Source organism: Aquila chrysaetos, chromosome 17, assembly GCF_900496995.4.
Source record: "Aquila chrysaetos chrysaetos chromosome 17, bAquChr1.4, whole genome shotgun sequence".
NCBI classification, from domain to species: Eukaryota; Metazoa; Chordata; class Aves; order Accipitriformes; family Accipitridae; genus Aquila; species Aquila chrysaetos.
Genome location: NC_044020.1, coordinates 25,746,884 through 25,761,891, shown reverse-complemented (window position 1 = coordinate 25,761,891; position 15,008 = coordinate 25,746,884). Strand labels below are relative to the sequence as shown.

The 15,008-nt window shown below is 43.6% G+C and overlaps 1 protein-coding gene across 2 annotated transcripts; it reads left to right on the top strand.

Moving 5' to 3' along the window:
- The first annotated feature begins 765 nt into the window (after positions 1-765).
- Positions 766-14,559, top strand: BCL2L14 (BCL2 like 14). Of its 2 annotated transcripts, none has more exons than XM_030041554.2 (6): positions 766-1,003; positions 6,860-7,303; positions 9,942-10,106; positions 11,055-11,122; positions 12,146-12,418; positions 13,180-14,559. In XM_030041554.2, exons 2-6 carry the CDS (start codon positions 6,868-6,870, stop codon positions 13,219-13,221), a joined length of 984 nt encoding a protein of 327 aa, XP_029897414.1. In that variant the 5' UTR covers positions 766-1,003; positions 6,860-6,867; the 3' UTR covers positions 13,222-14,559. The 2 variants fall into 2 exon arrangements, with proteins under 2 accessions (XP_029897414.1, XP_029897415.1); XM_030041555.2 differs by lacking the exon at positions 766-1,003 and adding an exon at positions 1,229-1,308.
- The last annotated feature ends 449 nt before the right edge of the window (positions 14,560-15,008 follow it).

The following is a 15,008-nucleotide window of genomic DNA, read 5'->3' as shown; positions in this document are numbered from 1 at the left end:
TATTTCTGTTTCTACTAGTAAATTCCTCCCTTCACAGGAAAGACACCAGACAGACCTTTTCCGTACAATGGTCTGAGACGAAGGCACAGCCTCGAGTGCTTTTGTTCCTGGGAAGCAATCTCCTCCCAGGTAGAAACCCCTCTGTACCTCCTAAAACTGTTTCTCTGCCTCAGATAAAGGCAAGTGTTTACCCTCTTTGGCTGTTCCGTGTGCACCAGGCCCTTCCTAGCTTGCAACTTCATCTACAGGCTTATTTCAAAAATGGAAGATCAGGGGCATGGTGAAAATCTCTCTTCAAATGGATGTGTGCTTCTGACTCGACTAACTTGGGTTGGTTATACGGGTAACAAAATCACAAGTTTGGTCTGCAAGTTACAAGAGCAATACCATGTCGCTGTTGCAAGTATTTTAGCAATCTTATCTAATTAATGTTTAACGTGATTTTGGAAAAAAAATGCAACAACATATGAAAAAACATAGACTAGTTTACAGTTCTTTATAGAAGAACTGTTTTCAAAACACTTAAAAAAACCCTCCTGTATCAAAATGATGATTTGATTCGACCTGTACCATGGAGAAAAAAAGGGGTTGGAAGGAAAAAAAAAAAAAGATAGCGTTTGGCAAGAAGCCCCAAAGAGCTATAGACTTTTTTCCCCCCTTGCCTGGTGCGCTGCTGAGAACAAGTCACGTGCGGGAGGGGCTGGCCCTACCCTTTCTGCTTTTTATAAGTGAGCTGACAAGTTTGAACATTGTTCTCATAAGGAAGTACACGGGGCACTTTTTTTTATTGCAAGTGCAGCACCCTTCTTAGTGGAAGCTTATGAACACATGTTTTGATGAAGGACTGAAAATATTAAATAAAAGAAGTGAACTTCAGGTTTCTGAAGGGAAGTGCTATGCTTGCAAGGCCAGCTCTAGCAAAACAAGCCTAGCCACTGGAAGAGGAGGAGAAAGAATTGACATCAGCGGGCACCCAGGGTTGCTGGTGCAATAGACCTGGAAGGTAATAAAACCCCTTTTCTTCCCTGAACTTGGTTTCTCTTGTATAGTGTTTGGCTGTATATAATCCAGCACGAGACTCTGAATCTTATTTGTATATGGATTAAATGGCTATATTTTTCATCGTTAATTTAGGTACCAAACAATGTACTTTCAGGTTTAGCTGTGGTGTCAAAAAGGGAAGGAACTGCCTTGGGACTTTTGGAGCTGCCATACAAGCTTTGCTGCTGTTGGCTGTATGCTTTTGAAAGAAGAGATTAACATATCTATCCAAGGAGAACAAAGTCCTTTTCTGCCAATCACACTACGGTTAGTTGTGGAAAGTTGAATTTAGAATTCGGGACTACCCCAGTGTATTCATGTAGACTTAAATCCTCACCACGTAATTCTTACAGGTCAACCCCGTTCAAGCTAGGTCACCTCTTGCTGGTAAAATGCCTTCATTTACAACTGAAAGAAACTCTAATCCAAGCAAGTAAATGGTGGAGGTGATTCAGCAGGTGCTACGCTCCCCTGAAATCATCAGTAACCAGATCTGTTCTTCCCTTTTTGCTCCCAGATCTTTGCTGCACAGTGACAGCCACTTTAGTCTATTGGAGGTCATAAATAACGTGCCTTACCATTTCTGCTGGTGCTGAAAGCCAAGTAGTGCATTGCTTCTCTTCTAGAGGTTGAGTCTTTGGCAGCCTCTCAGCTTTGAAGATGGGAAATTCTTCTGGAGAGCCGCAGACTAGCAGACAAATTCTCTTCTGAAAGACATGTGTCAGCGTAGAGCTTTTTATATAGCATGCATTTTATCTGTTGCACAACAGAGCTCATGAAAAATCTGTTGCCACTAGGGATGTTTTCCCTGGCATCCTAGTGTAACTCTACCTTCACTAATTATGTTGTGTCCTATTTAGTTAGGATTAAACAAGGGGCACGTAATACTTCAGCTTGCAAGTTACTGCTTTCCGTCCTAGAGGCAACTGTATTGCAGTACCACGTGGAGAGGTCCTTTCTGGTGCACTTGTCTGTAGAACCAGCTTTCCACAGCATCTGTAGAATGGTTCAGCCTCTCTTGGACAGACAATACCTATCCAGTAAGGGGTTTATGAGAATAACTGACTCGATATGTACAAAATATTTCTTTGGCAAAGTGTGTTGCTTACATACTAATTAACTCTGGGGACCTGTGATGGTTCTGCTTTTCTCCACGAGAACTATCAGTAAGTTAGGGTCATCCACCCAGAGAAAAGGATCTAGCTTCAAGAGCTGGAAACGGAATCCTGGCCTTTGCTTCCCTTTTCATGGGAGACTTCACTACCATGTGCCCCAATCTGCTCCTCGGTACATGAGAGCAGAGCTGAAGGGAAAGACCCGCACCTGGAATGAGTCAGTGAGGTAAACAGCAGTGCTTTTATTGTTAGGGCCTTTCTCCAGCATTGCCTCAAAAATAAAGTGTTTTATTTAGAACTTGTGTCCCAGGCCAGTAACCGCATTTCTGCCTCTGCTGGCTGAGAGAGGAGCATCAGACCAGACCTGAACATCTTGGACTAAAAATCCAAGGATTGTTAGTTAGGATGAGAGGAAATGGCCTCAAATTGCGCCAGGGGAGGCTTAGATTGGATATTAGGAAAAATTTCTTCACCAAAAGGGTTATCAAGCATTGGAACAGGCTGCCTGGGAAGTGGTTGAGTCACCATCCCTGGAGGTATTTAAAAGATGTGTAGACGTGGCGCTCAGGAGTTTAGTGGTCGACTTGGCAGTGTGAGGTTTATGGCTGGACTCTTAAAGGTCTTTTCCAACCTAAATTATTCTATGTTTCTATGATACTATGATGATTCTATGATCATTTTTCGGGGGTCTCTTTCACTTCTTTCTGCTTTGTTTATTCAGCCTTTCAGGGCAGGAACTGCCTCCTGCTGCAGAGGCATCTTCAGCTACCTGTGCTTCCCTGGGACTTGCTAGCGCTGGTGACAGCATACGTGACAGGGAACCAAGCCAAACAGCAGGGTCAGCACTGACATTGCCTCTGTTTTGGCAAGGGCTCCAAGCCTTTTGGAGGTAAATCCCAGGGCTGCCCGTGAGGCAGGGAGATGAACCTTCCTGTGGAAGAAATAGTGGTAGAGCTTGTCTGTGCTCTGTGGGCACCCAAGGAGGAAGGACGGGAGGCATGCCAGCAGGGTTGGGAGGAGAGGAGAAGGTAGGAAAGCACAAGTGCAGCCCCCAAGTTTGGGCTCAGACGGGGCCTGTGGTGAGCATGGGCCAAGAGGACTTATAGAGTTAGCTGCCATGGTGGTTTGCAGCTATACATGCAACTCTATATCAATAAATAACACCAATACAACAACTGTTGAGAAAGGGCATAGCCAGGACACCACTTGGTCCAGTTTTGCCTCTCACAGGCCTATAGCTGGACGCCGTCCAAACCAACAGTTATTTCATCTATACTTGAGCCTCCAGGCTATACTTCCTCCTAATAAAGATTAAACAGTCACGTTGCTCGTTTATCTCTCTTTTTATGGTTTTCTTTCTGTAACCCCCCACTCAGCCTTGTATAGTAAACTTCTCAAGCTTTTAGTTGACAACCATTGCAATTGGCCCAGGGTGGTGTTACAGTGCTACAAGTTTGGGGAGTATTTTTGTGGACTTGTGCAAGTTTAGCCAGTACCGGCTCTCAGAGACTCCACAGGAAAGCAGGTTTTATTGGTCATGCTGCTCATAGAAGTCCATCTGTGTTTTTGTCAAATTTCTCCATCCTGGCAGATAATTCTTGAAGTGGATGGAGGGTTATAGCTAAATGTACCACTATAAGCATTAGCAGTTCAGTTTCCGTTTTCTGGGAAATGGCATGTGGATGTGACATTTGACAATGGGAGGAAAATGTCTGGAGGAGAGTAGAGAGGGAGGGGGTAACACTGCTCCCTCAGAGCCTGCAAGCTCCAGAAGATAAATAATTTAGACCAGAGTTTTTAAGTAGACAGAATGAGACCGTGCTGCTACTCTCCATAATCTGATTCTCCAAGTTTCTTTTAATCATTCTAGGAAATAATATGCAGATTTGGGTTTTAGCAGGACTTCCAAGTACTTGTCAAACTGAATCAATGCTTGCATTAAAAAACATTCTTTATAAAAACTCATTTCTGAGAAAGAGTTCGTGCAAAGCGAGTGCTGCTTCTGCAAAAGGCCTGGCTCACCTCTGTCCCACACCAGACGGGATATTGGAAAAATAACATGATTATAGTATGAAGAAGTATGTCTAAAGAAAGCCATAAGTCACCAATTAAGATTTCAAACTTTAAAATGAACTGAAAAACCAAGTTAGCTACTGGCAGTCTTCTTTAGAAACGCTCGCCAGCATGTGGTGATACCCCTTTTCTTGCTATTTGTAAGTAATGGCGTAAATGAGCTATAAACTGTGACTCCTTGTTCTTTTTTTATGCTCCTCCGGCCTTGTTGTATACACAAGAGCGAGATTTCTTACTGAGATGTCAGTGCTCAAAAAAGTCCCAGTAAGGAAGCTCCTATACCACATTTTTACCAACATAATTTGCTTCATTTCTCAGAGGTTCCCCATCAGAGCGAGGTGCAGGCTTAGCTATACAGCTGCATCTGGTGTGCAAGCGCTTATTTGATGTTACGTACCAGCAAGCTGTAATAATAGCCTACCTCCTGCTATTGGTCTGCACTTAGCCTCGTTTAGGAGACCAACCTTTGAACTCTTATTTGATTCTTATCTGTACAGCCACCTTGGGTAGGACTGTTCTCAACGTATAAGTAATAGCCCAGTGTACAGGGCTGTAAGGGTTTTTTAATGCTACTACTAGTAATTCCCTTTGCTGTTAGGGAATGAATTTTTATATTATTTTGTATAATTACTTTACATTTTTATATATATATAGTTATTTTATATATGGTTTATCTATTTTTATATTGTTATTTATAGTTTTGTATCAGTGAAAAATGAGTACATCTGAATGTTACACAAATTATTTTCGATCTATAAAGAGTGCCCATGGTGGGGAAGGCTATGCTGTTTTAAGTAGCATTGGTGTCTGATGTGAAGGTTGGAGTTAAATCTTTTTCAAGGAGGAACCTGAGCTTGAATAAAGTATTAAATAATGAAAAAGAAAGGCATAGCCTTTAAAATTTTCTCTCTATTTCTGGACAAACTTCAAAACGAAATAAATGCTTGGTCTGGTTTCCAGGGCAAAGGGAAGTGCCTGTTCCTGGGCTCATTGGCTAGCTGAAGGGATTTGCCGTAGCCCTGCTTTCTGTGCAGTGGAGACACTGGGAAGTGCAGTGCACTCTTTAAGCTGCTCTGGTTTGCACTGGAAGATGGGCTTATACAATCATGGGGCACAGAAAAGGTCTTACCTTTGCTCCCCTGCATCCCGAGGGTGGTATGCTCATCAGCGCTCCCTTCCTAGGCACAGCAGTGAAGAAGCACCAACCCCATGCCTGTCTTGCATCGTTTCAGTTCTCCTTTTTTTCTCCTGTATTTCTAGCTCCCACTTCTTTTCCTCCACTTAGTTTGTTTCTTGTAACAGTCTCTTGCTGACCTTTTTCTGCTGGGCTTTCAGTTTCCCTTGCAGATTCATTAAAGCTGCCTGCACGAATGCTATGAGAAGATGCAATGCTCCTGCTGACCCTTCGAGTATCTCAAGGCAGCAAGTAGCAAGAGAAGGGGAACTTGCCCTCCTCTCCCCCAGCCTCCGGACTGCCCCAGCAATGTCCAGCAAACAGGAACTCGCCTTGGCACAACCTTGTGAGCAAGAGGTCTCAGTGCAATCCTGGGCCCTTCACAGGACAGAACTTCAGCAGTAGCATTACATTCAAAGCTCCAGTGACAGTTTCTGGATACGTGCATAGTTTTGTTCCACTCTGCATGGGTGTTGCAGAGAAAGCCTGCTGTCAGTGGTCAGGGCTGCCTGCTCAAACAACTAAAACCTCACCTGGGCTCTGCAGAAGACACCTTTTCGGGAATAAAAAAAAGCACAGCAGCCAGGTCGCTACATCACAGCCGATCATTCCCGTTTCTTCTTCTTGTTGCTCTGGCTTCCAGAAGGCTGGGTGGCAAATGGGTCTAGTGCTAAACAAAGATTTAAGAGTGTTTCATGCTGTGGCTGATGAGCTACAATGCATGGGGAAACAGGAAGGTGGCAAAATGCATGTGCATGCTGTGGGGTGGGTATGTTTATTTGGACATGAACAAGTTACACTAGGTAAGTGCCACCACACCATCCAATGCACACAGTCAAACGCGCAAGATTGTTGACTCAGGTTCCCTAAAGTGAAAGGACAGTTGAGAACATTATGACAGGTGAATATCATAATTTTTCCTAATGTTTGGACTAGCTCTTGTTTGCTTTCTTAACTAGAGTACTCAGGGCCTGAATTTGTCAAAGCTTCCTCTGAAAGCACAATTCTCATGCATTTAGATGCTTGCTAATTTGAGCTGCAGTATAGGCTTTTCTCTGCAGTGCTTTGATGAATCTTTTTTCTTTCCACCCCAAGAATCAGTTATTCTTGTTACGAGCTTTCCTCTTTTCATGCGCTGCACCCCGACCATTGAATACTCCTTGAATTTCCTCACCTTTCCTGTTTAAGCCACCAAATGCAATTAAGAGCAATGTATCAGGTCTCTTGTTCCTGTTCTTTGATGGCCTTGATTGCCACCTGAGCTATTTCTCAGTAACCAAATTCTCTTTCGAGAAAACAGTGCTTCTCTGGCTCCTGGGCACTGCAATATTCTTCACATCACTGAGGTTTATAAGGTGTTTGGTGAAAGGTTCTGTAGAAATGTCAAGTACTAGTTGGTATTCATGAAAAACAGGCTGTTCCCTAAGGCATTAAAACTAAGAATATGTTCTTGCAGGAACCAAGATGTCTTTGCCAAAAGATGTCAGTATGGAAGAAATACCGCTGGAAGATGATGAGCGAGACAGCATAGAATACAAGATCCTAATGGCCTACGCCCAGCGGCGGTTATCTGTCAGTAAATATGGGAAACTTCTGAAAAATGAGGCTAATGTGCAGAAATCATCATCCTTAATTGGGAGAAAAGTAAAGACTGACCATCAAAGGGATAAAGATGGACCAAGCCAAAGAGTAGTTTATCAGGGTGGCATGATGCAACAGCACAGCAAAAAGCAATCAAAAAGAAAATACTTGCCAGGATATTGCCTAACTTTTCTCTGTGGCAGAGCAGAGCAGGAAAAGCCCCAAATGCTGTCATCGCGCCAAGATCACACGGCAGGTTTCTCTGTTTCTGAGGCACAATCTGAGAGCCTTCAAGAAGGGAATTCTCAGCATCAGACAAGTATGTCTTAGTTCTTTCCTTTTGCTGTTTGTCTTTAAATCTCTCTCTAAAGAGCTAAAATGGCTGGTGGCCTGTGGAAAGGCAGGAGGAGGAAGGTGGTTTCTTTCACTTTTTGGTCACCTCTTATGCTAGCTCTATTGATTTCCAGTTAGGAAGGCAGATTGCCAGCTCTTCAGTAGTGCTTGCAAACACAAGATTCACGCCTGTGACTGGCTTTTGTGTTTTCCATCATATGGTGGTAAGTATCACATAATTGCACAGGTTGTTTTCTTCACAAGCATTGGCTTTTTCTTTTTCATACCTGGCTAGAAAGAAAACACAAAACACTGGTCAGACTGAATACCTCCACACTAAAATCAAGGAAGAGAAGTTGTTTGAAGGCCCGTCCAAGGAGCTTTATCATGTGATAAGTATTTCACACTAAAGACCGAAGTGCTAGGTTCTGCTTGAAACTCTGGTGCCAAGCAGTTGGCAGTGACCAGCCTCAAGCACAGAGCAATCCGTGTCTCTGGGCCACCTCTCATAACCCCACCATGTATCTTAAACAGAAACAGTCTTCCAGAGCTATTTAAGCCTCCCTTACACATCGCTATTATGTGTAAGTCGGAACCTGCCCTCCCATCTGTTGGAAGAAGAGGTGGTAGGTGGCTGTAATCCATCCGACATCCAGGGATCCCATCCACATAAACGTCTTGTACCCCAGCCCCCAAAGCCAGCCCCACATCAGGTGCTGTACTGCAGGCAATGAGATTTGACCTTTTCTGCTCTGGATAATAACTAGTACCTTAAATTCTCATACAAGACTGAGCGAGGAGGATGAGGTATCCCCATTAAGTTGCCATATACAGTATATGATAGATTGCCATATTGTTTTCATATACATAAGGTAGGGGGTTTTTTTGTTTAATTTGTGCCAGCTTGATACTGTTGGACTCACAGCAATTGCTCTCCTCTTACACTGCATTTAAAGATATTTCTAAAAATTATCCATCACTGACTTCTCCAGCCTAATGCCCCATCCCTGATCAGTTTAACTGTCCTGAGGGCCAGCTCCTACCCACCAAGCCCATAACCCTCCCTGCTGCTAAATCCAGCTCTGTCTCTCGAGAAAGGGTCCCTGCCTCAGCCCAGTGCCTTTTGCTAGGGGGAAATAACTATAACTTTCCATTGTTTGGTTGCCAGATACATATGTCTGCATCCAGATATGCCTTTTTATGTCCATTTTATTTTCACATTGCCAAGGAAAGCACTTGAGAGTTTGGGTGCAATCACTTGATGGCCCTGCTGATACACTGCCATGTTCCCCGCAGCACGGGTGGCAGCATGGCCTCGAGGTAAAACCTCCCCATGTTGGGTGTAAACCTCCCTGAAGATCCTGCTTGGCTTCAAATCTGGGCTTTGCCTGCCCTTCAGCAGCTTGCTGGACCAATTCCTAAAACACTATTATCATCATCATCATCATCATCATTATTATTATTATTATTATTATTATTATTATTATTATTATTATTATTATTCACTTACACTGCTAGCAGCTGCACTGCAAGCTTGGTCAGGCCATTCTAGAGCAAATGGGGGTGCTTTGGAGGATTACCCATTTAAATTGAAAGCCTGTTCAATGTAAAACCAGTTGCCTAATCTTAGGTTTCCAAAGCCATGAACAGCCTGGTCCCCTTCCTAGAAGTTTAGCAGCTCCCTGACAAGCTCTCCAGGCAGATGAGGAGATGGAAATGTCTTGGGGTTGATTCAGCAGCCTTGAAATGCAGTTTTTATTGGCTGCATTAACCCCTGCTGCCCTCACAATAAACTCTGCTTGTGAATTTTACACGTTATGGGTCAGATCAGATGTCTGCTGGTCATGCAGGAGCTGCCACTTGGCAGTGGTGGTGGGGAGATTTTTTGCATCCCAAACTCTGTAAGGCGAATTGTGAGGAAGAGCACCTTTTAGATGAAACAAACCTTGCAACAGCTCCTCTTGCTCTCTTTCCTATAGCAGGATTCCTGTCGGCATCCCCTCAAGGAGCGATGCCTTCAGCCGGTGAGGGTCCTGAAACAGGGTCATTACACAAGCTGGATAAAGCCAGTCTGGTTGCTGAGTTCTCCCAATATTCATGTCAGCTTAATAAAACAGTGTCAAGGACACGAGAAGCTTTTGTGCCAGAGGTGCCTCTGAAGTGAAGTCTGCTTCTCCCTTGCTCAGGATTAGCCTGTGAAAACAAGTGAAGAGCATTCAAATACACCATCTTTTCTGAATCTGGACCTATAGATGAACTAATCATGGGCAATACAACTAAGGTCTAAGATTCACAGTCCTATAGAGCAGTACTCATGTTTCTTAATACATGATGTGCTTCTGGCTTGCAAGGATGTATGCTAGTAAGCTACACTCACACTTGCTTCTGTGTGGCCTCTGTATAGCTAGCTGCTGCTCAGATACTAAAGAGGGGCTGTACTGCGTGACTTGTCTCTAAATTATTACCAGTTGATCTCAAGCAATAGCAAAGGCCCAGCACGGGGAAGTGTATCTCTTGGCATCCTCTGGGCAACTCCACCTCAGGGGGCATGTAAACAAGTAAATCACTGAATTATTTCCTGGAAAGATTAATTGCCTTTATTTCCCACCCTCCTTCCCAAACAGGTGAAACAGCAGATGTCAACCACATTGCAGACAAACTTGCCAAGCTTGTTACTTCCAGATCCCAGGAATCTCCTTCAGATGCGTCATTCCAGATAACGCATCAAGCCCTGTGTCTGGAACAAGACAATAGCAATGCTACTGATGGACGTGAAGGCGAGGAACATGGTAAGGGTGAAGAATTTCATGCTCACAGGCAGTATGTCAGGTTGGGATTGCACTTTTCTCTTAGACATGGTGAAGCGCTCAGGACTTCTGCGGTAAGGTGCTGTGAAGAAGGAAGTTTGCTCTGCTGGTTCTTGCTCTGTTGTCCACATTTCAGGGACTGCTCTTGCAGTCCTCTAACAAGTCCTGCCTGCTACTGCAAGTAAAGGAAGCATGCTTAAAAATCCAAGGAGTTGTGACGTGAGAAAAGGAGGATGAAGGCAGTGACATAAGGTGACAGAGCAGTGGTAGGAGTGGCAGTGCTGGTGGCCGAGCACTACACCGGCGCTCAAAGGCCACAGACCAGTCATTGGGGCAATAATGTCTTGGTGAATCCCTCTTCAGTGACGGGACAACACTGCTCAACAATCTCTGTTAAAAGTCTGAACTGCTTGTCTTCCATGACGTCTGCAGAGATTTAGTTTTAATGCAAGCTTTCTAGGGATTTCTGGTTACAAGAGGCATCCTGCCATACTTGCATTTTCTTTAATCTGGCAAACCCAGAGTTTGTCCTAATGAGTTGCAGAAGGTGTAATTGGTAACGATGAGGGGATTTTTTCCCCCCTAATTTTAAGTCTATTTTCATGGGCTTTGCTAGCTGTCTTTTGTTCTGGCTTGTTATCAGACATACCTCAAAGCCCAAAGGGCTGGCAGTGGGATGTTAAAGCACCTGCTCTTTCCCAGATTCTTAACTGGAGCAAAACATCGGGCAGGTGGAGGAATAGCATTGCTTACTCCACGCAGACTAGAACAGTGAGCTTCAGCTTAAAGCCTGCATACACAACTCTCTGTAGATTTGCCACAAACTAGCAGCTGTTTTCATGATTAAGTGACACAAAGACTTTTGCCATCATTTGCTATCTGGATCTTACTAGAAGGCTGCAGTATTTATGTTACTCTTTTCTTTAACAGATGAAGAAAAGATAATACAAACAATAGTTTCACTGTTAAGACAATCAGGGGACCAACTAGAAGAAAAGGTAACTCCTCCTGTTTTCGGAAGCTACACAGGCTAGCGTGTGAGAGAGAGATTACACTTCTCTTGGGAGTGAATGTTTTATAAGCTAGCGCGCTCCGTCTCTATCCTGAACTTCGCTTTCCACATCTAGGGCTTTCTGAAAACATCACCATTCATCCTGAAATCTTTCTTAAGACCAGAGGACTAGCAGAGATCTCTGTTGGGGTGTGGGAAGAAGGCAACAAAAATGTTGTGCATTTAAAAGAGGAGTCACTTGCCTCATTCCCACTGAGTTTCATGGGATGTCGAGCACTCAACTGACTCTGAGAAATGTTTGTGCTTGCATTAAATTTGGCATACAAGCTGTTCCCAGCAGAGGGAGAAAACTCTACAGCTTTGAGTGTTTCTGTAGGGAAATAAATCTTCTGAGTGCCCTTTGAAAGCACTGCCCAAAAGCTATACAAGAACCCTGGCATGAGTCCATGAGATGGAGTGGATGTTTTCCTCTATTAAATATATAGGTACTTGTTCCTCTTACTCCCTTCTTTAGCTGCCCCTTCTGCTCTGTAAAGGTAGACTCCCACATGGAGGACATGCTCAGCTCCTGCAGCAGAGAGGTACCCAGATGCAGTAAGAAGCATCACAAAGACAGTGACTGAGCAAAAGGAGCTTAGCATGGCAGCTGTTGCCAGCATTTCTCACAACCTTGCCTTTACCGTAATCTTCCCAGTGCTCCTGTATTCCCATGCCTCCTCACCTGCAGGTCTCAATATCAGTGTCACACTTGTTTTGCTTTCTCTCTCTCTCTCTGCTTCTCTCATTCAAATGCAAAAAGACCTGAAGAATTTTTTTTTTTTTTGAGGCAAAACCATAGAGCCACCTCCAGAGCCTGAAGGAGCAACTTTGCAGTGAGGTGTGGGGCTTGTGTGTCATCACTTGCATTCACCACCACCGTTAGACTATATTGCATGTATTACCAGTGAGATGGGGAAAGCAATTCCAGTGAAAGTGGATCAATTTAACCAATCCTTATTCTTATTTTCAGATCAAAAAGGACAGGGTTTTCTACCAGCATTTTAAAGATATGCTGTCCTACACCTTCTTCAAGAGGGTCACTGATTTGTTCCTGGAGGATGTCTCAGCAGATTCAACAAGTGAGCCAGAAGGCCAAGTACAATGCACAAAAGTTGCCTTTACAATGGAAGTTGCCACCAGACTTACCGCTATGGATAACCATCCTATGAACCTGGTCTTGGGCTTCGGATTAAAGTACCTCAGAGAAAACTTCAAGCCATGGATTCAGGACCAAGGTGGCTGGGTATGCGTTTTGCTTCCCTTGACTTGTGCAGAGTCTAAGGCAACTTGAAGCAGCACACTTTTACAGAACTAACACGGGCCAGATGCAAACCAAACCAAACTGCAAATTCTTTAACACAGTGTGTACTCCAGCTGTGGAATTACTTGGTACAAGACATCTTCTATGATGCAAGCTTTCTATTTACATAGGTCCAAAAATCAATAGGAGACATTCACAGAGCGTTGTTAAGTATAAAACAGCATTCCTAGCACAGACAGTCTCTCCACCACAAATAGCTGAAGGCTGGGAGAAATACCAGCAAACTTCATGCTTGCCCTAATCCTGTACTTCCCCCTGGTAGTGTGCTGTTGGCAGGTTGTGGGGACAGCATAGTAGTTCAGCAGTTCATCCAGTCTGCCCTTTCAGTGTGGTACGCTTCCACTTGCCCTGTACACAAAGGCATGTCTTTATCTTCATATCCTTCTTTCAAAGCCAGTTGTGCAAGGTGCTCTTTTGCCAGCAGTGGTGCTGAGCTGCTGCCCTTCACAGCTCATTTCCCTGGATTTGCTGGGAGGCACTTGCATTGGAGATCCTGGTCCTTTTGTGCTTTGTGAAATGAATGGAAACATTCAGCAGCTGTACGGCCTGTGTCCATTGGAATAGATAGCATGAGAGGCCAGGAAATCCTACTGGCAAACCTGCTGACTGACCTCAGCAGAGTTGAAATTAGGGTGCGGGTCCTCATTGCTTTTATAATTGTAAGTCTTCTTTCTATGTTACAGGAGAAGGCTCTGACTTCACTGGATCAGGATGAAGTAGAGTAATCATGACTGAATTAATTCTTCAGGGCACAGGAGCCTTCAGTTAAGGAACATGCAGGATTTTACCACAATCTGATGCCAGAATGATTAGTAGCTATGTATTTTTATTTTTTTCCATGGAAGGTTGGAGTGTTGCATGGCTAATGCTGATGGGTACAATTGCACTTTCTTAAAGTCTGTATTGATGTAGAAGCGTTCTTCAGTGGATATGAAGGCACCTTCAACTTCCCTGGAGCATTCAGCTCCACAGATAGTGATTTTAGGTACCTTTCTGAGTGGAGATGCTTGCCACTACTCCTATGGATGGATGTTAAAGTGCAAACTAGAGGAAAATATCCAAGTACGCAATCAAGAACCACTGGGCTGTGATCAAACATCAACCAAGTGAGACAAGTGCTGCCAGTTTTGTGTGGTTCATATTGGTATAATCTGTTATCAGTGCCTCCGTACCTTGTTAGACGACACACCTACACATTTCTATCAGTTTTCTCCCCACCCGGATTAGATTCTCCAACGTACTGATGCCATTTTATACTTCTGAAAGGGACTAAGTAAGGTTAATGAGGGCTTTTTACCCCAGTGCCTTCCCCATTCCCCCAAGAAAATAGACATGATCTGCCTACAGATGCTTTTAATTCAAACTCTTCTGTTTTAAAGCCCTTCAAAGCATAGCACAATAGATGTTGACTTTTGCAGCATTATTTTGTCCATTAATGTGGAAGATACAAACATCGGGAGAGCTTTGTAGTCCAAGAAAATTAAAACTTATCCTACTGTGTCAGTTTTCCTCCTTATTCAGAAGGACCTCAATGCTATGTGTAATCTCAGGGATTTCTCTGTAAATTGAACTGGCCCTTCAGCCGTTGAAAACAAGCGATCTGATTAGAGTTCTTGAATCTCTTTGTGTGGCAGTGGAAGGAATAACAGTGCATCATTTAGAGTAGAGGTGGATGCCAGTGAAACTCCTGATGATTTTGAGGCTTGGTTTGTGGCCCATTTAGTTGATGACTTTTGGATTTCCATCCCCCAAAAATCCCCAGCGGAGAAAGAGGGAACTCAAGACATCTGCTGAAGCTGTAAAACCATGGTATCGCTTCTGTCACTTTTCTGTACAAACAGGTGATGTTTCCTGAACAGGCTCTCTGCCTCTCAGTAAGATAACCTTCCATTACGGTGCTCAATTCTATGTGTACAAGTACGTTAACTACAAAGATTGCATGAAGAAGTTATTAACAAATCATGAATTTGAATGAAAATGATGAAAAGCATTTTAACCGGATGTGTAAAATATGCAATGCTACCAAAGATCAAGTATTTTTCTAATAAACCTTATACTTTCAACTCGTGCGTAGCAAACTCTGCCTCTGTTTGGACACGTATGTGTGAAACAAAAGACGGAGAAGGTGGAAGTGAGTTACCTTTGTTTCCCTTCTTCAAAGGAGTTGGGAAATACTTGATCTATCTCTTGACTGTAAATCTAAGATTCCCTTAGTTTTAAGAACATCCACTCTTTCTGATCACATCAGATGTCCCCAAAGGGGGATGATTTGTGGGGGAGAGGCAAGAACTTACTCAGAATTTCAAAATGTTGTTCTTCCCCTTCCGTCTCTTTCTCCGACATCTTTTTCCTACGGAAAAAAAAAATATATATGAGGCATTGTACCCTCCCACACATCAGAGGCTGCTGCTTTATTATAAATTTGATTGGCTTCTAAAGCAGGTTTGTTAGCTAGATTTTGGCTCTGAAGAACTAGATCTGATTCCATTTTAATTACACTAAGACTAGACTC

What these genes read in the sequence shown, in the direction of transcription:
- BCL2L14 (XM_030041554.2), top strand. Translation starts at nt 6,868, where the DNA reads ATGTCTTTGCCAAAAGATGTCAGTATGGAAGAAATACCGCTGGAAGAT. An exon ending in GAATTCTCAGCATCAGACAA is followed by an intron (nt 7,304 to 9,941) that starts GTATGTCTTAGT and finishes CTTCCCAAACAG; the next exon opens with GTGAAACAGCAGATGTCAAC. An exon ending in GGGACCAACTAGAAGAAAAG is followed by an intron (nt 11,123 to 12,145) that starts GTAACTCCTCCT and finishes TCTTATTTTCAG; the next exon opens with ATCAAAAAGGACAGGGTTTT.